A 27,754-nucleotide genomic window follows, 5' to 3' on the forward strand; every position below is an offset into this window, starting at 1 on the left:
TCGAAATGGGGCGGAACCTAGGGGAGGGGCCAGCGCTATCGGGGACGGAGCACAGGTTGGTCCGGACGATTTGTTCTGCTGCACCAACTTCCGGCCTTCCGAGGTAGCTTCCGGTGCTGGCTTTCAGCCTGGTAGCGTTCGCTTGTCGGCGCTGGCGCGCTCAGGTCAGCGGCAGCTTCGGCGAGAGAGCTGGGCTGAGGTACAGCGCGGCTCCGCACCCGGGACGGACGTGGGCAGGGCTCAGTAGAGACACTGCTGGGGCATAGCAGCGTCTGTGCCTGCGGTTGACGCCATGTCAGTGGTCACTATGGCAACGCTGCCTGTGCAGCATACTGAGGTGCGAGCCATGACAGCGCCAGTGTAGACAGGAATATTCCCAAGGGTCCAGCAGAGACTGGAAGCATGAGAGGGAAGACCATGAGCCGTGCCCTGCCTGGACAGCTGCAGCTGGTACGGCCCAGGGCGGCAGGACATTGCCTGGAATATAGCTACTGAGTGAGCGGGAGAGAGACTTACAGCAGAAGTGGTTGAAAGGAGTGAAAGGATATGAGTTTGCAAGGTGGAATGACTACAGAAAGGACAGGTCAGGGATGGGTTGCGTACAAGGCCTCATTGCTAAAAGAACAGCACAAGCATGTAGGGACAAAGGGTAAGTTACACCTTGCACCAAAACGAGTTACACCTTGCAAGGGACATAAAGGCAACAATAAGAGTTTATTTGAATACATTAGGAGAAAGATGAAGCCCTTTCACCTAAAATGTAAAAGATTGTGTAAGATTTTTTTTAAACTAAGGGCTAGGGAAAAGCTGACAGATGCCGGGGTGGGGGCACACTGGGTGGAGACATCCCTTATGGATGAATTTATTAAATGGGGAACTGTAGGTCCTAGTAAAGAAGATAGGAAAGAAATTGGTAAAGTACAGGTAGGAGCTAGTGAAAAACAGTCAAACATAAGAGTTCTATTTAAATATAACAGATGAAGGCAAGCATCTGAATATTGACAGAATGTACAAGTTCTTATGTACAAATGCTAGCAGTCTAAATATTAAGATGGGTGAACTAGAGTGCCTGGCATTAAATGAGGCTGTTGATATAGTAGGCATCATGGAAACTTGGTGGAATGAGGATAATCAATGGGACATGTTAATGCCATGAGGAAAAATATATAGGAATGAGACAGTAGGTTGTGCTGTGGTTCTATATGTGAAAGAAAGCATAAAGTCAAATAAAGTAAAAATCTTAAATGAATCAAATAGTACCTTAGCATCTCAATGGATAGAAATTCTATGCTTGAACTATAAGTGTATAGAAGTTTGAGTATACTACTGACCTCTAAACCAGGGTAGTGACAGCAATTCTGAACTGCTCAGGCAGATTAGAGAGGCTACAAAGGCAAAAAGTGCAATAATAATGGGGAATTTCAACTATCCTCATATTGACTGGGTATATGTCACATCGGGAAGGGATGTAGAGATAAAATTTCTAGACACATTAAATGACTGCTTTTTGGAGCAGCTTGTCCTGGAACCCACACTGGGAGAGGTAGTTCTTGATTTAGTCCTACACAAAATGCAGGATCTGGTCCAGGAGGTGAATATAGCTGAACCTCTCTGTAATTGCGACCATGATGTAATAAATGTAACATCCTCGTGGAAGAAAAAATGCCAGAGAAACTCACCACAGTAACATTTAACTTCAAATAGGAGAATTACACAAAAATTAGGAACTTAGTAAACGGAAATTAAAAGGAACAGTCACAAGTGTGACATACCTGCAAAGTGCATGGAAACTATTAAACACCAAAATAGAGGCTCAAATTAAATGTATACCCAAAATCAAAAAACAGTAAGAGGATGCTGCCATGGCTAAACGGCAGAGTAAAAGAGGCAGTCAGAGGCAAAAAAGGAATTTGTTAAAAATTGGAAGTCAAATTCTAGTGAGGAAAATAGAAAAAAAGCAAACTCTGGCAACTCAAGTGTAAAAGTATAATAAGGGGACCAAAAAGAATTTGCAAAAGATACACAAACTGACAGCAATTTTTTTTAAGTATATCAGAAGCAGAAAGGCTAAAGAGAACTAGATAAATTCATGGAGGTTACGTCCATTAATGGCTATTAGCCAGGATGGGTAAGGAATGGTGTCCCTAGCCTCTGTTTATCAGAGGGTGGAGATGGATGGCAGGAGAGAGATCACTTGATCATTACCTGTTAGGTTCACTCCCTCTGGGGCACCTGGCGCTGGCCACTGTCAACAGACAGGATACTGGGCTGGATGGACCTTTGGTCTGACCCAGTATGGCCATTCTTATGTTCTTAACTGGGACTGGACAATGGGGGATGAATCACTCAAAATTGCCCTGTTCTGTTCATTCTCTCAGAAGCATCTGGCACTGGCTACTGTTAGAAGACAGGCTACTGGGCTAGATGTACCATTGTTCTGACCCAGTATGGCCATTCTTTTGAAGGAAAATGTAGGTCCCCTACTTAGGGAGGAAGAGCTAATAACAGATGACATCTAGATGGGTGAGGTGTTGCCTGTTTTGCTTCAGTCTTCACTAAAAAGATAAGCTGACCAGAAACTAAACACAATACTAACAACAATGGGAAAGGAATGCAAACCAAAACAGGGAAACAACAGGTTAAAGAATATTTAGATAAGTCAAATGTACTCAAGTTGCCAGGACCTGATAAAATGTACCCTATGGTACTTAAGCAACTAGTTGAAGCAGTCTCAGAACCATTAGGACGGGTGGGGTCCCAGAGGTTTGGAGAAGGGCAAACATAGTACCTATCTTGAAAGAGGGGGAAAAAGAGGACCCAGGGAATTATAAACCAGTCAGCCTAACTTTGATCCCTGGCAAGATACTGGAATAAATTATTAAGCAATCAGTTTTTAAGCACCTAAAGGGTAATAAGGTAATACATAACAGCCAACATGGATTTGTCAAGAGCAAATCATGCCAAACTAATCGTATTGAAGAGGGATACTGCCCTAATGGGTGTGTGGGAAGCTGTAAATGTGATATATCTTGATTTTAGTTAGGTTTTTGACACAGTCCCATATAAGATTCTCATAAGCAACTAGGGAAATGTGCTCTAAATGAAATTACTATAAGGTGGGTGCACAACTGCTTGAAAGGCTGTACTCAAAGAGTAGTCAGCAATGGTTTGTTGTCAAAATGGGGATGTATCTAGTAGGGTCTCACAGGGGTCTGTCTTGGATCTGGTACTATTAAATATTTTCATTAATGACGTGGATAATGGAGTGGAGAGTATGCTGATAAAATTTGCAGGTGACACAAAACTCGGAGGGGTTGCTAGCACTCGGGAGGATGGGATCAGAATTCAAAAGGAGCCTGACAAATTGGAGAATTGGCCTGAAATCAACAAGATGAAAATCAATAAAGACAAATTGAAAGTACTACACTTAGGAATCAGAAATCAAATGCATAACTACAAAATGGGGAATAACTGACTATACCAGGGGTGGGCAAACATTTTTCCCCGAGGGCCATATTTGGGTATGGAAATTGTATGGCGGGCCATGAATTCTCACAAAATTGGGGGTTGGGGTGAGGGCTCCGGCTGGGGGCGTGGGCTCTGGGGTGCGGCCAGAAATGAGTTCAGGGTGCGGGAGGGGTCTCCAGGCTGGGACCGAAAGGTTCAGAGGGCGGGAGGGCGATCGGGGTGGGGCATGGGGTTGGGGCATGGGAGGGGGTCAGTGGTGCAGGCTCTAGGGTGCGCTTACCTCAAGCAACTCCCAGAAACAGCGGCATGTCCCCACTCCGACTCCTATTCAGAGGCGCAGCCAGGTAGTTCTGCGTGCTGCCCCATCTGCAGACATCACTCCTGCAGCTCCCATTGGCTGTGGTTCCTGGCCAATGGGAATTGTGGGGGTGGCACTTGGGGAGGGGCATTGTGTGGAGCCCCCTGGCTGCCCCTATGCGTAGGAGCCGATGGGGGGACATGCTGCTGCTTCTGGAAGCTGCTCAGAGCGAGGCAAACCCCTGACCCCGCTCACTGGCTGGAGCGGGGCAAGCCCCAGACTCCACTCTTCAGCAGGAGCTCGAGGGCCAGATTAAAATGTCTTGAAGGCCGGATGTGGCCTCCGGGCCATAGTTTGCCCACCCCTAGACTAGACAGTAACACTGCTGAAAAGGATCTGAGGGGATATGGCGAATCACAAATTGAATGAGTCAGTAATGTGATGCAATGGCTAATATCATTTCATGGTATATTTATAGGCATATCGTATCTAAGACACAGGAAATAATTGTCCCACTCTGCTTGACACTGGTGAGGCTTCAGCTGGGGTACTGTGTCCAGTTCTGGGTGCAATACTTTAAGAAAAATATGGAAAGTTATAGAGAGTCCAGAGGAGAGCAACAAAAATGATAAAAGGTTTAGGAAACCTGACCTATGATGGAAGGTTAAAAAAAAAACTGGGCATGTTTAGTCTTGAGAAAAGAAGGCGGGTGGAGGGGGGAGGGCTAGATAAGTCTTTAAATGTGTTAAGGGCTGTTATAAAGAGGACCGTGATCAATTGTTCTCCATGTCCACTGAATGTAAGATAAGAAATAATGGGCTTAATTTTCAGCAATGAAGATTTATGCTAGATATTAGGGAAAACTTTGTAACTATAATGGTAGCGAAGCACTGGAATAGTCTTCAAGGGAGGTTGTGGAATCCCTGTCATTGCCTAACCTGTTCTTAAAATCCTCCAAACACCTGTCAGGGATGATCTTGGTTTACTTAGTCCTACCTCAGTTTACGAGGGCTGGACTTAGATGATTCCTTCAGGTCCCTTCCAGATCTACGTGGAATGGGCAGGCTGAGTGCATTAAGGAATAAAGTTGCATCTTAAAATATTCCTTCCCATTGTTACTAATAAAACTGTAAATTAACAAAAAGAACAGGAGTACTTGTGGCACCTTAGAGACTAACAAATTTATTTCAGCATAAGCTTTCGTGGGCTACAGCTCACTTCTTCAGATGCATAGAGTGAAACACACAGACAGAAGATATTTATACATACAGAGAACATGAAAAGGTGGATGAATGCATACCAATTGTAAGAGGCCAATCAATTGAGATGAGCTATCAGTAGCAGCAAAAGAAAAAACTTTGAAGTGATAATCGAGATGACCCATGGAAGGTGTGAGGAGAACTTAACATGGGGGAAAAAAATTCAATTAGTGTAATGACCCAACCATTCCCAGTCTCTGTTTAGACCTAAGTTAATTGAGTCTAATTTGCATATTAATTCGAGTTCAGCAGTCTCTCTTTGGAGTGTTTCAGAGTAGCAGCCGTGTTAGTCTGTATCCGCAAAAAGAAGAACAGGAGGACTTGTGGCACCTTAGAGACTAACAAATTTATTAGAGCATAAGCTTTCGTGGACTATAGCCCACTTCTTCATATGTTCCATTCTATATGCATCCGAAGAAGTGGGCTATAGTCCACGAAAGCTTATTCTCTTTGGAGTCTGTTTTTGATGTTTTTTTGTTGCAAAACTGACACCTTCAAGTCTGTCACTGAGTGATTAGCGAGGTTGAAGTGTTCTCCCACTGGTTTTTGAATGTTATGATTCCTGATGTCAGATTTGTGTCCATTTATTCTTTTGCGTAGAGACTGCCCAGTTTGGCCAATGTACATGGCAGAGGGGCATTGCTGACTGCAATAAATGGAATAAAGAATAAAACGAAAGCTTATGCTGAAATAAATTTGTTAGTCTCTAAGGTGCCACGAGTACTCCTGTTCTTTTTGCGGATACAGACTAACACGGCTGTTACTTTGAAACCTGTAAATTAACAGTGACATTTGTAAAATTCAAATTTACTTTTCATCATTTATTCTGTTCTTGTCGGATACCTTAGGTATTTTAGAGATAATGCCTCTTTTCTGGAAGTATATTGTACACAGATCTGAAACTTCTCAAGTCAAGACATGGCAGACAGTTTTTCCTGACCTTACCCATACTCATTCGTTATCTCAAATGTTCTTTTATGCAGAAGAGTTGGTAGGCACCACCAGGAGGATGAACAAGAATTAGGGCCCTGATTTGTAGATTCCAAAGCCAGAAGGGACCATGGTGATCATCTAGTCTGACCTCCTAAATAACACAGACAATAAACCTTCCCTAAAATAATTCCTACAACATAGTTTTTAGAAAAACATCCAATCTTGATTTTGCATCATGAAAATCAATAGGAACGGGATCAAGACCTCAGAAAACAACACAAGCTGATCTGGGATAAGGGGCAAGATCTCACTCTTAGTCCAGAGCCAGGCTGCTGTAAACCAAATGAAAAATACGCAGCAGGTAAATAGTCTGAGAATCTTCCTGGAACTGCTCGACCATTTCACAAGTTTTACACAATCACACAGTTTTGAGAGAGTTTATTGGTTCGAATCTGGTTTCTGGAGACTTTTCTTCTGTCATGTTGCTCTCTTGGGTTTGCCTCCTCTTTCTTTCTGGATTTTACTACACATGTTGCCTTGATGTTCTGGAGTGGATTGTACTGCGAGTTTATGGATTGTGGGCAGCGGAACCTCTCACGAATTATGTAGCCGAGTCTTGTTGTTGCAACAAACCCATCTGCAGTTGGCATGATTCTGTTAGCAGTTGCATACACAAATTGAACAGCCAACAGGGCACCTGCAGAAGACCCCCCAGAAGGCAAAAGGGAGAAACTAAGGTCAGAACAGACAAAAGAACTTGCAGCTTAGTATATTCCCCTGAAGCATGGGAAAAGGGCTTGTCATTTTCCATAAATGAGAACCATTTAGAAGGACAATTTGGACTCAAGAAAAATAAGTCACTGATGTTCATGTTAATAATAATATTAATAATAATTTTGTATCAGTAATGTCATTAGCTCCCCGTTGACTATATTGATGGTTTTGGTGAGGGAAGCCTGTAAAGGCCATATAACACTGCCATAACACTTGCAACTGATCAGGACCAAATGCTTTGACTTCACTGTGTGCAAGAGGAATAGGTAGAACACACTTCGTGTGTAAGGAGATAGAAAATCTCTCAAAGGGCCACTGGGCTCCTGCCCAGGAAGCATTTTCTTATTACCACGGTGTAAGCTTACAATCAACTTAGATACCAAAAAGCAGTAAATCTGCTACCAGAGGTGCAAAACACACAGTTGTGCAACCCTTTTGCTGGAATCCCCCTGGTCAGATTAGCCATATCCTTTGGGAAAGAATGACAAGTCATACAGTCATCTAGGACAGGACGGTCACCGTGATTATGCAAAATGGGCTGAACTGAGTGTGATCACACAAAATAGCATCTAATACAGAGATGTGGCAAGGAAAAAGAACCCCCCCCCATTTCTTCCTTATGCTGAGTGGTGCTTTTTTACTCCTGGGTCCTAGACCTTGGGGATACTTCTAAAGATGGACTCATGTGGATAACTTGTATGAGGAGGTCAAAGGTCTTTCTCTTCTTTCTAAGAGGCAGTGCCCTAATCACCTCTGTACATCTGAGAAGGGAACTATAGCCACAAATAATGGTGGCTGGTCAATGTATCAATATCACTCCCAAAAGAAGCACTGTTTGGTCTCTGAGATGGTACATCCTATTGTGATGTCACAAAAGATAGAGGTATCAGGTCAGGCCATTGTGGGGGGGAAGGTGTCAGTGTTCCTCCACACATAGCTGTAACCCCTTGTATCCATCTGTGCCTGTCAATTAACTGTCTTTGGCCAGGAGACGTATCCCAAGTTTTCTGTTCAAACATGCAGTCAAGGAAGTCTCTCACCCAAACTGCTAAGTGAAAACTGTTTCCCTTTGCACCACATCAAGGCCATTGGATCTCTGTTTAATACCACCTGCCTTATATTTGCTATAAATCCAGAACTACTCACCACTTAAAACATCCCAAACTGTAATGGAGTGATCGAATGACCCAGTGTACACGTACTTATCATCTTTCGAGAAGCAAGCGCACTGAATACCTTTCAAGAAGGAAGTCTGCTAAAAATGGATAAAGGTTTGAATTAGACCATAAATATCTTGTTAAATGCAGGTTGAGATTAGGAAGCCCTATACAATTTAGTGGCTACTCAGCAGTTGTGAGAATGGGGATAAAAATCTTATTAAACCAGGATTTCCACCATAAGGCAGAGTGGTCCTGATAGAGGCACGAAATGCCACAATACAAAGTCTTTTGCTTGTAAAACAATCTACAGCTGTGCAGAAAAGAAGAGATCCACTGTGATCTCTCAGGAACCTAATTAATCTACAAGTGACAGGGATTGGATACAGTCTGATTCCACAGTACATCATCAGGTGAAGTCTGAGGTCTATCAGGTGCAGGTGAAAGGCTAAAAATATCAACTCAAACTCTTCTCTCACTTTTTTTCTTTACTTGCCTCCACTGTTCCTGGCCTGTTCACTCTGTGTTGCTTTTGCTTATTCACTGAGTAAAATCCTGCCCTCTTTACATGCCAGTCCTCCAGCTGATGCCAAATAATTGAGTGTGCTCATCAGGCTCTGGGCCAGAGAGATGTTAAATGCATTAGCTCATGGTGACTGTGCACTGAGAGTGTCTCTGAATAGGGCATCAAAATCCTGGATATGTACAAATCAGCACTTCAGGGCATAAAACGGGTACCTAGCTGCCAGATACAGGATTTAGATGTCCTCCTGTATGAAAATTTGGCTTCCTATGGACTAGTTTTTCTACTGTTTTGGCTTTTCAGATGCATTATTAGCTCATTGAAATAAGTGCCTCACAATGTTGTGTCCCTGTCTCCACCCACCAGGGCAGTACCTTATAGTAGCACATTTCATGTTCCCACTGGCAGAGCTCCAAGTCCCAGAGACACTGCAGAGAATCTTCAGAGCCACTTAGTGCCCACTGCTCTCCATGGCTGGTTTCTAAACAGGTGACTATGCATCTGTGCATTTCCAAAGGAAACACTTTGGAATGTGGGCAGTCGTAAAGGAACAAGTCCCCACTTGACATGCCATAGAGGACTCGGTAGTTTGCAAGGACAGCCACACTGGAAATCACAGCAGCAGGGATTTGAGTATAAAAGGTATAAATGGGTTTGTCAATCACAGGACATGGCTTTCCAGGGCTAACATCCAGCACAAGAACTAAGTCGTCATATGCTATGGCTAGCTGCTCTTCCTGCCTGTTGAGTGCCATGTGGTTGATTGGTTTCTGTGACTTTGGGGGTGGGATGCACACCACATCCTGCCTGGAATTAAGTGGAAACACAAGGACCGTTCCAGACACCAGCCCAGTGAAAAGGAGCTTCCTCTGCTCAGCCACCTCTAGACATCTCACTTGGGCAGAGGTGTCCAGTGTGTCACACTCTGCACCTGCAACAGAGAAGAGATGTCTGTGAGGTTCTCCCTGCTCCAGCTCTAGTCCTTTGGGTTTTTCCCATATGTCATGATAATGATCTAGACAAAAATGTCAAAGAAAAGAGATTAAAATAATTCCTAAATTTACAGTCCCTCTCTGCTCAACCCATCCCTTCTGACACAGTGTGAAGGAACAGAGAGTCCTTGCAGCATGCCTGGAAGACCAAAAAAACCTGGCTCTGTCAGATCAATTATTCATTTTTTGGAATCATTTTGATTCCCATGCTACGCCAAGTTTTAATTCTCTACAGTGTTTTATAGATTGTCGTTCACCTTTAGTGGAGTCCCAGATGATGACTTGATGTCTCTCTCCGGCTTGAGGGAAGTAGACATAGTTCCCATCATGGGACATTGCAGTGCACCCTGTGCGATCTGGGACTGGTGCTAAGTTTTTGTGCTTACGATCATAAGTGAGGTCCCAAACTTTGAGATATGGTGCACTATGGGAGGCAGATACCAATGTGTGGCCACAAAGGGCTAAAAGAGTCACTGGTGTTCCCATGCCATCTAAAGTGTCTGTCAGCAAACCCTGCTCTGATAAGCTCCACACCTGGGAATTAGAAAAAACATAGTGGCATTCAGTCAAAATAGTAAGAAAACACAAAATCATTAAATATATAAATTTTCCTCTCTCCCATACCCTACTCAGAGAGGAGTAGAACAATCACAGTAAAATTTTATAAAATCAAAGTAACGATACAAGAAACAGTCTCATAAAACAAGAAACAAAGAAGAGAAATCAAGTGTGTCATACACAGAGTAAAGAGAGATGGGAAATGTTCCAAAAGTGACAATGTCTTAGAAGCATTTCTGTTCAGTTAATAAACACACAAACCTTCTCTTAAATAAACTTTTATGAAAGACCTTGAGCTGTTCTGCCTATCTGATATCTCTGCTCTGAATGACACCCCATGAGATCCTGCTGACCTCAATTGGGTGTCTCAGGTACAGACTATTCCCTTTGGGCTGCTTCACTCTCACTGTTGGAGGAGAGGGCAGTTTCTGATGTCTTGGAATTTTAATTATTTTAAAATAATATCCCTTAATACTCTGGTTATAAGCTCTCCCTGGCCTTTCTCTCTCTGAATTTATATAGTACCGTGACTCACTGTTCAGTGCCAGAAAAAGAATTAACAGGAGAGCAGAGTGAGAGCCACACACTACTAGAACTAGGAAAGAGATAAGAGAAAGACATTCAGATGGGACAATAACAGAAACACCACAAATGCATCCACAAGGCAGGTGGTTAGGGACCCTGCTCAGCACCTTACTAGATCTGGCACGCAAATGTGAGCTGGGCCTGCTGGAGGCATTTCTGACGGGAAAGCTTCCCCTCTTACCTGGATAGATTCACCCTGAGAGCCTGTGACAATGATGCTGTTGTCAGGAGAGAAAACAGCTGAGTGCACCACACACTCATGTTCCAGGTCTGCTGCCATGAACCTGTGGAATCCCTTTGAGTTGGCCAGGAACACTCGCACATACACCCCAAAGCCTAAAACAACGGAATGTTAGTTTCTGATTTACTGATCTGGGGAGGAGCTCTTGAAAGCACTTGGGCTGATATAGTGCAGACAAGGCCAGACCCACCCACTGTGCATTCAGAGGCTCTAAAATGTTACATATCTCCTCCATCCATGTTCCTAATCTGTTGGTCCCAGCATGCTAGTAAAGTTGTACGTTGAGAACTGCTCAGAAACCAAGGGGCTGAAATTCCCCCCGGGCAGAGGCCCAGCACAAGTCCTATGCATCACGTAAGTCCCACTTACTTTCTCATTATAGGACTTATGTGGTGCATAGACCATGTGCTAGCTCTCTGCACAGGATGAATTTCACCCCATTGCTTTCCAGCCCTTTGAGCATATTAGATTGATAAGAACATGTTAATAAAGGGAAAGACCCCCATCTTGGCCCCTGTTTAAGGGACACTTGGTGTATGACACTTAGAGAGACTACTGCCATCATCTTTTATAAATCTGCTGAAATCTTTCCCAGGTAATTGGGCTGGAGTTAAACCTGCAGCAAGAAGGGACTCATCTTCTGACACTACCAGAAAGCGAACCCTTCCAGGAAGTTTCTTCATTAAGCTGTTTCCATCAGAGAAGATCTGCCGAAAGAGAAGGTACAGTCAGACAGCACTGTGGTAGTTAAGCTGCCTCTCTCAGGTTAGAGGGAAGACGAAAGGAGGATAGAAACTAAGGGGAATATAGTTTAGTTTGGCCTCTTAATGCTGTGCAGCTCCCATGTGTACTCGTTTACACAGCACGAGGTCTGCAGGTATAGGGAGCATGCTTTCGTCATCATGAGGAGAGGAAAGTCCTTTGGAGACCCACCCTATTACCTAGCTCAGCACAAGGCTGGATGATGCCTGGAACTGTACTTTGGCTCATTTCACTGGACCTTAGGGGACAGTTTACCAGGGAGACCTTGGTGCAAAGTCTTTCTCCTCCCGTGCACCCTTCTATTGCTAATAATATTCTACCCTTGTCTAGCACCGTCTATCCAAGGAGCTCAATGTGCTTTATGAACAGAAAACACCCCAGTGAGGTGCATTATCTTCATATTACACATGGCCAAATTGAAGCACAGAAAGGGGAAATTATTTGCTCAATCACATAGCAAGTTTGTGGCAGAGTTAGGAACAGAACCCAGCTTTACAGCACTTGGATCTTGCAATCACATTGCTGCTGATGGGTGAGCAAGTGCACAAAGGACATCATGCTAGAGCATGTCAAATTGGCTGTCTTAGAAACTCCTAGAAACCATGGAAGTGTGAAAACCTATCAAGGAATCTATGACGACAAAGGCCTATCAAAGATGCAGGCATCAGCACAGAGCGAAGTGAAACTGAGAAGAGAGAATCCAGTATCCCCACAAAGCCAGCATTTCGTAGATTAAATCTCTGAAATGTTATAGCTAGCTAAGCAGAGAGACGCACCATGGAGAGGGAACCCCTGCTAAATCCTACTATCATCTTTCCTTGCTTCTGGATCAGAATGCTGCAAGTTGGTGCTTCTTCCTGTAGCCCTGATAGCTGGCGCTTAGACTGGAGCTCTCCCGTGCTGCTGTCCCACAGACTCAGTGTTCCTCCTTCAGACATAGTCATAACCACCTGCCTTGGTTCAAACACTTCAGTGCATAGCCACGCATCTGGGGCCTCACCAGAAATCTGGAAAATATGTTCCCCTGTTTCCAGGTGCCAGGCATTAACCTAGTAAAAAGAAGGATTGGCAGGTCACCTTCGCCGGAGATCTTTTTGTGCAGCATTTGTACATATATTGATTCTGGAGTTTAGATGCTGACTTAACTTCCCAAATTTCACACTCCAGGGATCTCAAAATATTTTACAAAACCAGCATGATTCCTTGGAAGAACTTCCACATGGTTGTTGCTATCATAGTCTTGGAGTAACTGCACCTGTGTCCCCCCTCTGTGGTCACAGCCAGGTCTCCTGGTATCACCTGTCTCTGTGTAGCCTTCGGACTGGTTTTTTTTAAGGATGTATAGCTTCCTGCCTTACACTTTGATATGCCTAGTATCCCAGTCTACCTAAAGGCCAGTGCCTGTAGTTTGTTTTCTCTCTAAGGGCTATGAACAGTGCATTGCCAGCAGTTACAAGTTACCACATGGCTCTTTCTAAGCAAGCACATTTATTCTTAAGGTGAAAGCATTACAAAGAAAACAAAAACAATAAAAGTTCTTATATGCATTCTAAAAGCTTACCAGCAGTCACCCGTCAGTTTTATGGGGCTCTAGTAGGTCAAAGTCCTTCTAATCCTTCTGCAAGGGTTGTCCCCATCCCCCCCTTTGGACAGAAGGTCCTGTCCACTTGCTGGATTAGATAGAAGGCCCAGAGTTAGTTTAAACTTAGCCTTTTTATATCAAAAGCCCTTTCTTTGTCTGTTGGTTTCTACAAAACCCAGTTTGAATCAGTATGAGAATCTTCTGTTGAACTAGCTGCAGTTACACTGGGAGTTAGGTTGACCTAACCATGACACTCAGGGCATGAAATTTTTCAGATCCCTGTGTGACATAGCTAGGTTGAGCTAATTCTAAAATGTAGATCAGGCCTTGCATTTTATCCAAGCTCCAAACAACCAATTTTTTTCTTCAGTTCCTTGAATGGTTGCTGAAGACGGGATTCACTGTGCTAGCCAGTGGAAGGGAAGGCATGGGAGCCCCATCATTTAGGACTTTGAAAAGTAGACTGGACAAAGCACTAGCAAATGTCCACCTGGGATATTCTGCACTGGCCCCAGGAGTTTGGACTGGATAGGACCCAGTAGGCTTTTCCATCCAGTGGTGTTGGAATAATTTTTATAGTGGGGGTGCTGAAAGTCATGGAACAAAGCTGTAAACCCTGTATATGATGGAAACCATTTAAAGCCAGGGGTGCTGCCACACCTCGGCACCCCTAGTTCTAGCACCCCTGTTTCCATCTCTATGCTCCATGATTCCCTGATTGTAACTTCTTGTGGTTTCTGCTCAGACTCTTGTCTTCTCTGTGCACTTTACATTATGGAGTGGCCTCTAGTTCCATACCTTTGCACCTGATGCTGAATATACAATCCTGTTCCTTTCATCCACATGAAGCTGATATAGATGCTGCTCTCCAAAGTGACTGTCCTGAATGGAAAACTTCTGTCTGCCAGAGACTAAATTCCAGATGCGTAGAGTGTAATCCATGGCAGCTGAGACAGCGGAAGTCCCTTTTCCAAACACTTTCACACATCTCACCTCAGCTACAAAACAGCAGAGAGAAGCATTTGCAAAACGGGGGACCCTCTCCACTTCTAGCAATTGGAAGAGTGCCCAGATTACCATCAGCTGTGAAACGCCTGCTGTGCTTACAGCTCAGGAATGACTAGATGCAAACAGAACAGGAGTACTTGTGGCACCTTAGAGACTAACAAATTTATTAGAGCATAAGCTTTCGTGGGCTACAGCCCACTTCTTCGGATGCATATCGTAGATGCAAACAGTCAATGCCTTGTAAGGCCGTGAGAAAAATTCTCCAATGAGGGTCAATGAGGGAGTTAATTGCATTCTACAGCAACATTAGAGGGGGCAGTTTTAATCCATTAAATGTCTCTCAGTTACCACATTCTAAAATCTCTTTTAATTTTGGGCAATCACTTGATCTGTTTAAGGGATGCTGCATGGAATAGGACAGTTTGGCCGTAAAATACGGTTGGTGCAGCCTTCAGCTTTGAGGTCTGGATGTTGCCACCACACAGAAGCTTTCTGTATAGTACAGCGGTTCTCAAACTGTTGGTCGGGACCAGTGTTCCCTCTTATTTTTTACGTCCATGTGTGGAATTAATTTTATTATGTGCACCAATATGGAGGTGATGTGTGACACATAACAAAATTCATGTGATGGGGGTGGGGCCGAGGGGTTTGGAGTGTGTTAGGGGGCACAGGGCTGGGGCAGAGGGTTGTCGTGTGGGGGGATGAGGGCTCTGGCTGGGGTTGCAGGCTTTGTGGTGGGGCTGGGGATGAAGGGTTTGGGGTGCGGGGGGGGGCTCAGGGATGGGGAAGAGGGTTGGGGAGATGTGGGCTCTGGGGTGGGGCCAGGGATGAGGGGTTTGGGGTGCAGGCTGCCCCGGGGCTGCGGTGGGGGGAGAGGACTCCCCCCAGCCATCTCTCACAGCAGCAGCTCGGGGCCGGGGGAGAGGCGCCTCTCCCCAGCTGCGGCAGCTCCGGCTGGGCTGGGCCAAGGGAGGGGCTCCTCTTCCCCGGCTGTGGCAAATCCGGGGCAGGTCCATGCTGGGGCTGGCGGGGAGGGGTGCCTCTCCCCACCGCAGCCCTGAGCCCCTGCACGGGGCTTAATAGGCAGCTGCGCAGCCGCGCAGCTTAGAGGGAACTTGGGACCCCAAAGTGGGTCGGAACCCCATTTTAATGGGGTCACCAGGGCTGGTTTGGACTTGCTGGGGCCCAGGTCCGAAGCCTGAGCTCCACCACCCCGGGCCAAAGCCAAAGCCTGAGGGCTTCCGCCCTGGGGGTTAGGGCTCAAGATACACGCACCCTGCCTGGGGCTGAAGCCCTTTGGCTTCGGCTTTGGCCCCCCTGCCCAGCCACTGGGGCTCAGGCTTTGGCTTTGACCCTCCACCTCACCCGGAGTGGCAGAGCTTGGACAGGCTCAGGCTTTGGTCCCCCCTCCTGGGGTCATGTCATAATTTTTGTTGTCAGAAGGGGGTTGCAGTACAATGAAGTTTGAGGACCCCTGGTATAGTATAAGCGGAAGTCAGGAACCATGCCCCCTTTAAAAGGCTCACCAGAGTGCCCAGTCAAGGTGTGCATCACCTCAATATCCTCCATGATCCACACAACCATTGTGCCATCCTGGGATCCTGCCACCAGCACCCTGTGATCAGAACTGAGCTCCAGCACTGTCACACCTGTAATTAGACATAGATGGAAGGGGAGTCTGCAGACACAGCAGGCAGAGAGGATACAACTAGAGAACTAGATAAGTTCATGGAAGAGAGGTCCATCAATGGCTATTTGCCAAGATGGACAGGGATGGTGTCCCTAGCCTCTGTTTGCCAGAAGCTGGGAATGGGTGACAGGGGATGGATCACTTGATGATTACCTGTTCTGTTCATTCCCTCTGAGGCATCTGGCATTGGCCACTGTCGGAAGACAGGATCATGGGCTAGATGGACCTTTGGTCTGATCCATCATGACTGTTCTTATGTTCTTATGTATCCTTTCCCACCTGTGATAGCAGCAAGTTTCTTACTGACCTTGTGTGAGTTATGTGACAAGAGACCAGCCAAACTAGATTAGGTTCCCTCAGACATTTGTGGATCTGTGTTTGTTTATATTGTGAATACCGTTGAGTGGCATCTCTCCCTTGGTGCAGTAAAAGCAGTCAAAAACATAACCGGTACTAAATTCAGCATGCAAGGTTAAATCAGCAGATGGACCCTTACAATTCCTTTGTGTTACAGGCAGAGGAAATACAGAAACTGTCCCATCCCATAATATATACCTAAATGCAGCCTAGCAAAATTCTACTTCTATAGGGACATTCATTTTCTTTATTGGGTACTCCAGGGAGCATTCTGCGCCAAAATATTGCAAAATTCTGCACATAATATTGCAAAATTCTGCAAACGTTATTTGTCAAAATAACACTACATAATCACCAGTTTCGATTATTTTTGTAATTTATTTCAAAATACCTGTCAGCAAGTATGTCTGTAACAATACAGACACACACAAAAATTCCCTCAGGAGTAGAGTTAATCATAGGATCATAGACGATTAGGGTTGGAAGAGACCTCAGGAGGTCATCTAGTCCAACCTCCTGCTCAAACCACTATGACAACCCAGTTGCCAGTTCCTGTTTCTCTGCCCTCTTCCCCACCCCAGAGCCCAGCTGGGGGGGCAGAGGGCGATACCCACAACCCTTTCCCACCAGAGCCCAGCTGCATGCCCCCCTCCCAGCCAATACAGCCAAACCCCCTCCACTCCCAGCCCAGCCACGGGTTCCCCCTAGCCCAGACACCCACACCTCCGCCCCCCGGAGCCCAGCTGCAGGGCCCCCCCCCTTGCCTAGATATCTGCTCCACTTTCCCCCAGAGCCCAGCCTTGGCTCCCCCAGCCCAGACACCTGCCTCCCTCCTCCCCAGAGCCCAGGGATCCAGTGGGAGAAAGAGCCTAATGCTCTGTCCCAGGCTTGCATGAAGTTTCCTGTGCACTGCCCTCTCCTTCCCTCAAGGCGTGCTGGGAACTTCAGCTGTCAGGAACCCTTTAGCTCCCTTCCCTGCCCCACTCTGCCCCAATGCAATGTCTTCTGTGTGCTAGCTGGGCTCTGCTGGGTCCAGTGCCTCCTAGTGGCGGCCAGCAGCCCATTTCTGTGGGGGAAAGGAAATTCTGCGCACACAACATTAATTTCTGTAAAATTCTGCATAAGAACGGCCATACTGGGTCAGACTAAAGGTCCATCTAGCGCAGTATCCTGTCTTCTGACAGTGGCCAATATCAGGTGCTCCAGAGGGAATGAACAGACCTGGTAATCATCAAGTGATCCATCCCCTGTCACTCATTCCCAGCTTCTGGTAAACAGAGGCTAGGGACTCCATCCGTGCCCATCCTGGCTAATAGCCATTGATGGACCTATCCTCCGTGAACTTATCTAGTTCTTTTCTTTAATTCCCTCAGAATTTCCCCCAAGAGTAATCAGGCAAGCAAACTATAATGAGCTTTATCATCTTCATCTTGGTAAGGGATGAGTGAGTAGATTTTGTGCCTAGGTTAATACACCTCCAAGACTGTCGTGAGCTGGTGCATTACTGCACTGTGCCAATTATTCAGAAATCACTAAGTGAGATTAATAACTAGAAACAATTAAACCAAATATGAGTAAGCCTCACAGTATCATAAACATTCTGGGATGTCCTGCAAAGGAGACCTTGGATGAGTGCCCTATGTAGTGCAATAGTCATCTCTGCCTATAGAGGGAGGCACAATATCCAATATTTACAACACTGTTAGTCCCCTACCTGGGGAATGAGGCCCCTCCTGATCCCCACACTCAGAAACAGGTCAGAGACCAGACACCCAACATTAGTTGTTCTCGTTACAGGCTAGTCTGAACTTTAATGCCAGTCAGAGTTGCTTGCAACACCTTCCAGGCTCCCTTTGTATGCCCTGGTGTTAGTAATATGCACCATCCTGCCAGCTGGGTCACAGAGAATCACCAATCGATAAAGTAACCCAACTATCTGAAATTCCCTAGGAGGCCCATGGAAATCCCACTGCATTTCCCAAGCACCAAATAGCAAATGTCAGAGATGCTGTGGGACAAAGAGAGCAGGGAGAACTGACAGATAGTGCCATCTCCTCACATGTATAAGGTGACCCGTTTCCGTCAGCTCCCTTGAGGAATCTTCATGCCCTGAGAAAAGGCCTTACCTTTTAGAAATCCAGTGATAGTCATCTTAAGAGGCCCACCAGGTGGCTGGAGAAATCCACACAGCGGGACAAGAACAGGATGGGGACAGACATTGAGCCAGCTCAGACACTGCTGGCACAGCCTTCCAATTAGATCAGGATAGGAAAACATGAAAAAATGCAGCCTGGCCAGCACCTCCGTGTATATAATACTCACTCCTAAGAGGGAAAAGGCAAAAGGAATTTTAAAAGGGCTCCTAGCATATGACTGTGAGAGGCCATTGCAATTATTCAATATGGAATACAGTGCATAGACTACCAGTTTATAATGAGCAGGTGTGAGTTTGCCCTTCCCTGGCTAGGTACTCAGATACTGCAGGGATGGGTGCAGTATAAAAACTTGGATAGATTTAACTGTGTATTGGAGAATTTTCATTGGGGGGGGGGGAATTGTGAATCTATCCCTTTAATTAATGGTAACGCTGCCAGGGGTTTCAGGTGGCTAGTAGATGCTGATAGTGAAGGGAAGGACCCTCTGGATTCAGGTGAACTGCTCTGATCTAATAAACAAGATGCCTGTTGGCGAAAGCTAACAACTTTCCAAAAAGAAAATTGCGGGTTCCTCCCCAGAGGTCCGGAGATACCTAAGGAAGGATTTCATCTTTAGTTGTAATTGCCCAAGAAGAAACTTCCTCTAGGGAGCAAATATTCCAACTTCCCCAGAACGGATCTGCCCATGCCCAACTGCAGTTCAAACATGGACTAGAAGTGGCTCTTACCTACAACACCATCTATATAGTCAAGTGCTGGTTTCAAAAGGAGAAGAGTTTCTTGTATAAGGCGTAGCTCTGGGCAGTTAATATGCTCATTGCACATGGCAAAGTCATTGGCAATGCCCTGAATTCCAGTGGCAACAATTTTACAGGTGATCCAGTTCATATTCCCTGCAGAAAAGAGTACTGACCATCAGAGCAGAGAACATTGGACACAAGGTGGAACCATGCAGTCCAGAGCACTGGCAGTCATGCGCCTGGTGATGAAGGGGAAGGCCACTCCTGGAGAGGGTCTGAGGCCACTCTCCAGGGAGAATGGGGGCTGTCATTGTTGTGGTTCCTTTTTTAGCCTCTTTTTGAGTATGTGAATACTTTTTTAATGTACTGTTTTAAAATGCCTCCTCCTAAGCCTTGGGAAGAGTGAGGGCATGGATTTTTATTTCTCTCAGTGACTGGAGTGTGGATGATGAGGACTCTGAAGTGTCTGGGGTAACAGTTTGTGAGGATAATGTATTTTTCTCTTTCACAGGTTTCCTTCTCAGTTTGGCTATTGATGCTCAGTTTGGCAGCTCCCAGTGCTTTCAATATAGAAATGTTACATGAATTGTGATTCTGCATCTCCCTGGCATGCAGCTGCAGGAATGAAGCATGTTCCCTGTTGAACATTGTCCCCAGCCCTTACCCAGCACATCTTGCTTTAGCTCCTCAATTCTCCCAGCATTGAGTAAGTGAAAAGGCAGTTCGCTTAGCTTCCTCCGATTTGCAACGGTATCAGAGAACCAGAGTGGCTGAGGTGCTACCTGGTAAAGGGAGAAACAGGAGGTGATCAAGGAGAACTCAGGCGAGATACAGGTAATGAATTAATTTCACTAATGCCTCCTGTGCTGTAGTATTTGGATTTCAATTCATGGTGTGACATCTAGCCCTTCCAGGCCACAGCCTGAGGGATACGCTACCTGCAGCAATATTGCACCAGGGGCACAGCAGAGCCAGCAGGCAAGCTGATACAGGCCAATTCCCTATCAAGTGTGGTTACCAGTGATGGACAAAGTAGTGTAGATAAAACAAAAGCCACCCAGAAACAATCTGCCCTAATTCCCAATGCCTCTGATACCACCCCCTGCCCTGCAGTGTGAGGGCCCAGGCCTCTTGGTCCAGAGCCTGCGAGTACCAAGAATGGTTGCTGAGGTGCCTCACCTTCCTGTCAGCATTCAGAGATTTGCCAAGAAGTGGCAGTTTCAGGGACTTCTTCATGCCCCAACTCCAAGTCCCCCTGAAGAAATCTGCTAGGAGCAAGTGACGCTTGGTTTTGTCTTGGGCTGGTAGATAACGATTCTGCACCACTTCAGTAAACTGTCTGGGAGAGGAAAGAAATAGCAGAGACACTGAGATGGGGATCCAGAGAATGGGATTATCACTGAGATGGGGATCCAGAGAATGGGATCATCACCAATCAACACTGATGGGAATGGACAGCAGGGCTGAGACAGGGAGCCTAAGCAGGATCCCCACACAGCCAGCACTGGGACATCCCCCACACAGGAGTTTATGCCTCCTCATCCTGTGTCCCTGCTGTACCTGTGAGCAAGGCCAAGAAGCGCAAAGCCGTCTGCCTGCCTCTCTGCCAAGCACTCTCCAATGTCACAGCGCAGTCGTGCCCACAGCAGAGGAGGAAAGCGCAGGATGGTTTTACATGGAGGAGAGCAGTGCTGGTAAATCTCAGCGAGAACCTCATCATCGAGGGACAAGATGTCCTTCAGCTCTGCGTCTGATAGCCCATTCCTGATTTGGGAAATGACAGAGTCGGGGAGATTAGTCCTCTCCCCCCCAACAGTATGCATTGGCCTCCAAAGTGGGAGAGTGAGCAGTATCTTTACTCCTTTTATATATATATATATAGATATATATATATATATAGATATATATATATACACACACACACACACACACACTCTCTCTCTCTCTCTCTCTCTCTCTCTCTTCCCCCCCCCCCCCCCCCCAGCTGGCCCCAAACCACCAGGAAACCCACCTAGCTGCTGTTCAGAGGGATTCCAGCTCTGGGCAAGAAAGACATGCGCAACCTGTTCACCCACCCCAATCTCCAGTAGGCAGTCTTAGCTAAGAGCTCAAATCCAGGAGGAGCACAGGAGACCAATTACCATAGGCCAGACTAGGCAGCATGGCAGGTAAGAGAAAGAAGCTTGTGTTTATGCTCATGTAAAGACATTCACAGATTGGAGAAGCCAAGAGCTGCTGTTGCCTGGAACTGTGTTTAGCCATTGAGATTCACCCAGGCAAAAGGAGCAGTTGGATGGTGCAGGATGCTCCAAAAGGGTATATGGCAGCACTTACCGTGAGGAGGCAATATACCCCAGCATGTGTGCCACCAGGACCATGCCGTGCAGCTTTTCCAGTCTCGCGCACAGACGGTGCATGGCCTCTTGGACTGTGGTAACAATCATCAGTGCTGAAGGCTGAGTGTAGGATGCCCATCTCCTGGCCTCATTGAAGGCCAGCTTGAATAGCAGCGGGTGCCCACCCTCAGGGAAACTGTTCTGGAGAACAGTCTGCTGAGCTGGGCTCAGCTTCCGTTTCACTGATGCCAACAGCACCTCCAACATCTTCCCACCTTCCTCTCTGGATAATGGACCCACTTCAAAGTAGGCCTCAGGCTCAGGCATGGCCTCTTGGAGAGTTTCCAGAATCCCATGCTCTGCTGTGGAATTGGAGACAACAATGTGAACCTTTGGGGGGCAGTCTTTAGGCAGCCAGTAGAGTCTGTGGGCACCATTAGCAGGGATTAGCTGGTCCACAGAGTCAAAGAACAGCACCAGTGACTGTACACCAAGGTGAGAGACAGTGAGGAGGAGGTTATGGAAGAACAGGATTAAATCACTGCAAGCCTGTGTTACCTGTACAGGAAGAGGTGGCAAACCGAATGCTAAACACACCTGGGAACAAATATCTCTCAGCAGGCTGTGGATTGCAGAGCTGACCTGGGATGTCCCCAGCTGGCGAATTACCACCACAGTTTCCTGCCCTAGAAGAGTTCGCACCTGCTCAGACAATTTGCACATCAGGGCTGTCTTTCCACAGCCTGGAGGCCCATAGAGAATGAGGGGTGTGTGGACATGATCATCATTCTGTCTGATGCTTTGCAGAATATTATCCAGTAAGTCCTGCCTCCCACAGAACACTCTGCAGCTCTCCAGGCACAGCATCATGTGGTGGCTCAGCTCCTGCAAAAGCCCCTCTGGCTCCTCGCTGCTCTTCCCTCGGTATCGGAGGCTTCTCAGGACCTGGTGATTTGTAGCAGTTATGAACTGTTCACACAGCTCCTTCAGGTACTTGGTATGCCCCTTGTGTCGCGGGTTCTCAGGGTGTGCATTCCATGGGACTGTATGCACTTTGAGATGCTGGGGGTAATAGTTTGCAATTTTTGCCTTGAGGCTCCGGAGCAGCTGTTGGGCTTCATTGTCCAGGCTACCATCTTCCTCTGTATCCACCAGTTGCATGCTTGTCCCTTCCAGCAGGTGTTTGTCAAGGCCCTCAACCTCTCTGAGGAATATGGAAGCAGCCAAGTCGATCTCCTGGGTGTTGAGGAGGCCTTGTTCAATCTCCCACTCTGTCTCTACAAAAGTAAGGGGGAAATGTGAAGAACATTTAGGTCCAACAAAGAGCACAGGAGAAGCCACAGCCTAAATCAGCCCAGCACACTCCCACCTACCCACTCTGCACCTCAAGCGCAGCTAGCGAGCCAGCACACTGCCACCCGCCCACCCACAGCCTGGGGGTGACTCAAAATGGAGTTAAAGGCCCATCTTCTCCTGATTGCTACAAAGAAGACAAAACCAGGGTGTAGGGGGAGAGCCCTGCTTGGCTATGGCCATTGTCTCATGTTGGGGCACACCTGATTTGTCATAGCAATGCCTCTGTTCCTGGCTGATGAGTCCGTGCTTCTCTGCTTCCCGGGCTGCCAGGCGCAGTGCTACGGCCAGATCTTTCTCCAGGCTCCTCCAGACCTCCACATCTGCCTGGTGCTGAGCCTGGTTGGCAGTGGGGTGGCAGTGGGGCAGATGGTCAGTAATTGGCTGCAGGACATACACAGAAGGAATGGCATTCTCATCCTTCCAGTACCAAAATGTCAGAAGATGTGTGGCGGTGGGGTCCCCTATCAGCTGTGCAATCAGGGCCTCAAACTCTTTCTCTTCGATAAGTCGGGGGAGGGGCCGGTGTCCATAGCGATCCCCAAGCAGCCCCTGTAGCAGAGGAACCAGAAAAGGCTTGTAATACTCACCAGCAGCATCATCTGCAGGCAAATGGGGGAAACCCATTTCTCCTGAATAAGTAGAAATGAAGACCTGGGGCCCCGAGAGCTGCACTGGGCTTGTGCCTGCGAGCTTGACAAGGCTGGGTTGTGGCTGTGGCTCTGACAGCTGGACTGGGCCTGAGGTCCTGGGAACTTGGTTGTATCTGAGGCCCTGACAAATGGATCGGGTCTTGGGCTGAGGCCTGGGGAGCCAGACCCATAATGGGAGGCAGTCTGGGCATGGCTGCTTGGTTATGAAATTACCTGACTACCACTAGAGACATTTGCGGAATACAACATGGAGCAGCTAATGGGAGCATCTGAACAGTCAGAGCAGAGCACAGAGCGTGCTCCTCTGGGACACACACAGTAACCCGGTGCTGAGGTTCTAATTGACTCTCTCTCTGAGACCTGGCAGACTTTGAATGCAGAAGACTCTTGGGGAAATCAGATGTATTTCACACAACTGCCTACTAACTTATTTACTCGCACGCAGCTCTGGCCACACCACAGCAGGGCCTCCCTGGGGCCAGGCCCTTACCAGGACTGGGCTCTTGCTAGGGCAGGGCCCTCTCCCTGTTTGTTCTGTCCTGTCATCAGCACCTTTTCTTCTCTCTTTCTAAAATCTAACCAACCCCAAACAACAAGGTGGGTGTGGCACCAGAACAGGTGGCTGATACTGTAGCCCCAGCTCACCTCCTTTGGAGAGAACAGGACCTGACAGCTCTGAGTATTGTGTTCTGATCAGATCTTTAATACCATGCCTGTCACCACAGTGCTAGGTCACCTGAAGGAAGGGCAGCAAGCAGGTCAGGAAAGAGGTTGCCATAACATGCAGCCTTCAGCTCCTGGAAGGAGGTATTAGAGGGTCCCCAGTTCCCTCCGCCTGTGTGGGTCAAAGCAGTGGAACAGACACACTCATTCCTTGCCATGGGGGTATAGTCCTGGTTCTTTGCCACATTCTTTCCCGAGAAGATTTTTTCTGAACTGTTCAGTTTGCCAATGAAAGTCACCCAGGCCCTGAGATGTTGGGCAGGGGGTAGAGCTCGTGGGGTGATAGATGGCACTGCCCACTCATCTCTTATTCTGTCTGTCTGACTCCTAACGCTGTCTGCTTCTTCAGAATGCACAGTCCTCTTCCCCACAGCCCATTGTCTCCAGTGCTGTAGCCCCATTCCCTTAACAGCCCATGTATTCAGAGCTGGCCTGGACATGTGCCGTGTGTGTACTTTTGGAGGCCAAACCCCACCTAGTTGCTGAAACTTCCCTCTTCTGCTCCCTGATGAAATACTTCTGAAGACTTCTTCCCCCAAGTAATGACAAGCACCTTTCTGTGTTGCTAAAATACTCCTGCATCTCCACATGAGCTCAGCAAGTTATGGATGTGTGAGGCCAGCCCCATATGTCTTCCTTGGTAGTGGGGTCTGAGCATGCACTCTTTGTACTTACGATAAAAGTGGGACCCACTGACAGTTTTTGACAGGATTCAATCTCCTCCAGACAGAGTTGTGTGCTCATGTGATCAGTGTCTATAACGTCACAAACACCCCATCTCAGGTCAATTACCTGCAGAACAGCAAAAAAGCACAGGGATGCTTGGAGAATAATTCACATCATCTTGAAATGGCAGTGATATGGAGGGACAAAGCTGCCCCATCACTTTAATTTCAAAGCTAAAGCTGAAATCAACAAGGCCCATGTGACTTAGTGACTAGAAACTTGGGAGAGGCAGAGAGGCATGTAATTTCTTGCCAGGGATATCCAGAAGGAGGCACAAATTTGGGAATTTGAACCATAGGCAGCCTGACATGTGATTCATACAGTTTTGTTCAAGTCAAGGAAACTTGTTAATCTGAAGGATGTTTGATACAATATTTGTATGATACTGCATTATAGGGTATAATAATAATGATCCCCAGCCTTACAACAACCTCTTTTATGCCAAAAGTTCTGCACAGATGGTACAGACTGGGATAATTTCAGATACTCCTGAAGTGCATCCACCTCTGGGATGGAACACAGAACACTTGTTTATCAGTGTAGAGAAAGTATAGAATAATTTCTCCAATTGAGCCTGGGAGCCTGGGAGTAATGTGAGAACTAGGAGGCCAACATAGCCCTTCCTGAAAGCTTCTAAGCCTTTAGGGAGGCTGAGAAGTCAGGGAGCATTTGTGGGGCATGGATCACTTTTTTCTGCATCTCACACACTTTGATGGCCTGCAGCCAGATCAGAAAGCATCAGCAATAGTCTGTAGTACAGGAAATGGTTTACCTCAAACATTAAACTGTGCTTCTGACAGAAGGCCTGGACCTCAGGGTATGCTGCCTTAAGCAGGGTCTCTCTCTCTGTAGCCATGTCTGCAAGGAAGAACATAAGAATGGCCATACTGGGTAAGACCAGAGGTCCATCTAGCCCAGTATCCTGTCTTCTAACAGTGGCCCATGCCAGGTGCTTCAGAGGGAATGAACAGAACAGATAATCATCAGGTGAAAGATTTGTGCAGCACCACAAGAAAAGTTAGGAATCTTCTATCTAGTTGTCAATCAACCTACTCATCACCTTTAGGTTTCAGATTTAAAAACCCTGTTCAGATGAATACTTGTCTAATCTAGCTAGGTTTCATACTCTCCTCATCACAGTACTGTCTGACAGTCAGCACTATTGTTTCCTGCTGTTTGCGGATTCAGGCACACATTACTGCATTGGTTACGTGAAGTCATATTTTAAACATTTTCTTCATAAGGCCTAGAAACAATGTGGGTTTTGTTTGTTTGTTTGTTTGTTTTTTTTAATGCAAGATGAGCAACAGTGGATTTTGAGGTAGCTTAGAGCTGTTGAGTACCACACAGCAGCCTTGATCTAGTACTGATCCAGGACAATGTATTTCCAACCCCCCGGATGAATTTCACAGTGGTCAAACCCCCTCACGTATGGGACTAATCAGCCCCTCTGTTGGCTGTCTCAGTAGAAAAGCCACAGCGAAGGGCACACTTTAACTCCTGGGGGGAGGGGGGGGGGACAGAGCCGCATTTGTGACACTTCTGTGGCTGCTGCCCCTGCTGTGAAAAGAGGGCTCCCAGCACTGTCAGTGCAGCCCTTTGTAAGGGTGTCCTATCCACTGACTGAACCCAAACAGTTAACAGAGACAGTTAAAATCAATGTGATGATTTGGGGAATCTGTCTATGTGCAACTTATGAATACTGGCTGATTGATTTAATTAAATTACTGTGTCATTGAATTACTCAGTGTATGTGGACAAAGTAGGTGAGGTTACATCTTTTATTGGACCGACATGGCTACAGTGACACTGCATACAATATGTAGGACCCTACCAAATTCACGGTTCATTTTTGTCAATTTCACAGTCATAGGATTTTTAGAATCGTAAATTTCATTATTTCAGCTATTTAAAACTGAAATTTCAGGGTGTTGTAATTGTAGGGGTCCTGACCCAAAAAGGTGTGTGTGTGTGGGGGGGGGTTGTGATACTGCTGCCCTTACTTCTGTGCTGCCGCTGGTGGCAGCGCTGCCTTCAGAGCTGGGCAGCTTGAGAGTGGCAGCTGCTGGCCAGGAGCCCAGCTCTGAAGGCAGACCCGCCACCAGCAGCAGCGCAGAAGTAATGATGGCATGGTATGGTATTGCCACCCTTACTTCTGCGCTGCTGCTGGCGAGGCACTGCCTTCAGAGCTGGGCACCCAGCCTCCATCTGCCACTCTCCTGCAACCAGTCACTGCTCTCCGGCCACCCAGCTCTGAAGGCAGCACAGAAGTAAGGGTGGCAGTATCGCAGCCCCCCTAAAATAGCCTTGTGACTCCCCCTGCAACTCCCTTTTGGGTCAGAACCCGCCAATTTGAGAAACGCTGGTCTCGCCCATGAAATCTTTATAGTATAGGGTAAAAGCACACAAAAGACCAGATTTCATGGTCGGAGACTAGATTTCACAGTCTGTGACGTATTTTACATGACCATGAATTTGGTAGAGCCCAAACAATAGGTGTATGTGGAGTCAGCCATCTGCTGTCAGGGGCTGTGCTGTGTATCTCCAAAACCAGGGACAATGTAGGGTTCAGGAGAGTGGAAAATCCCTAATCAGGAGAACAAAAAGGCCAGTTACTAGTGCTGTGTTTTAAAAACCAGAGGGGTCATTTTTAACTGCAGAACCAACTAAGGAGGAGGGAACTGGATGCAGAGGAAAGAGAGATTCCATGTTTCAGAGGAGAAGCTGTGCACAGAAGAGGAGACTGGACTCCTTAAAGACCTCAGACCTAAGCATGAAGAACACTCAAGAGTGGTGAGGAAATGAGGTAGGGAAATGTGTCCAGGTGTGATTGTTTTGTCTAGATTTGTGTATTTCTTGAGCTAGCTAAAAAAGAAGTGA

The 27,754-nt window shown here is 46.7% G+C and overlaps 1 protein-coding gene and 1 long non-coding RNA gene across 2 annotated transcripts; one reads left to right on the forward strand and one right to left on the reverse strand.

Annotated features, from left to right (window-relative positions):
* The first annotated feature begins 15 nt into the window (after positions 1–15).
* On the forward strand, positions 16–27,680 carry LOC101952606 (uncharacterized). Its single transcript, XR_002889308.3, has 4 exons — positions 16–199; positions 11,384–11,510; positions 19,595–19,917; positions 27,535–27,680. It is a non-coding gene; the product is annotated as an uncharacterized LOC101952606 (long non-coding RNA).
* On the reverse strand, positions 6,240–23,436 carry NWD1 (NACHT and WD repeat domain containing 1). Its single transcript, XM_065578370.1, has 16 exons — positions 22,976–23,436; positions 21,418–22,696; positions 20,644–20,847; positions 20,263–20,422; positions 19,748–19,865; positions 19,072–19,236; positions 18,314–18,508; positions 15,667–15,789; positions 13,931–14,130; positions 12,327–12,599; positions 11,405–11,495; positions 10,729–10,883; positions 9,662–9,938; positions 8,787–9,343; positions 7,879–7,984; positions 6,240–6,655 (listed from the first exon to the last, which is right to left on the reverse strand). Exons 1-16 carry the CDS (start codon positions 23,397–23,399, stop codon positions 6,369–6,371), a joined length of 4,614 nt encoding a protein of 1,537 aa, XP_065434442.1. The 5' UTR covers positions 23,400–23,436; the 3' UTR covers positions 6,240–6,368.
* Positions 27,681–27,754: the final 74 nt, after the last annotated feature.

Source organism: Chrysemys picta, chromosome 25 (genome assembly GCF_011386835.1).
Source record: "Chrysemys picta bellii isolate R12L10 chromosome 25, ASM1138683v2, whole genome shotgun sequence".
Lineage (NCBI taxonomy): Eukaryota > Metazoa > Chordata > Testudines > Emydidae > Chrysemys > Chrysemys picta.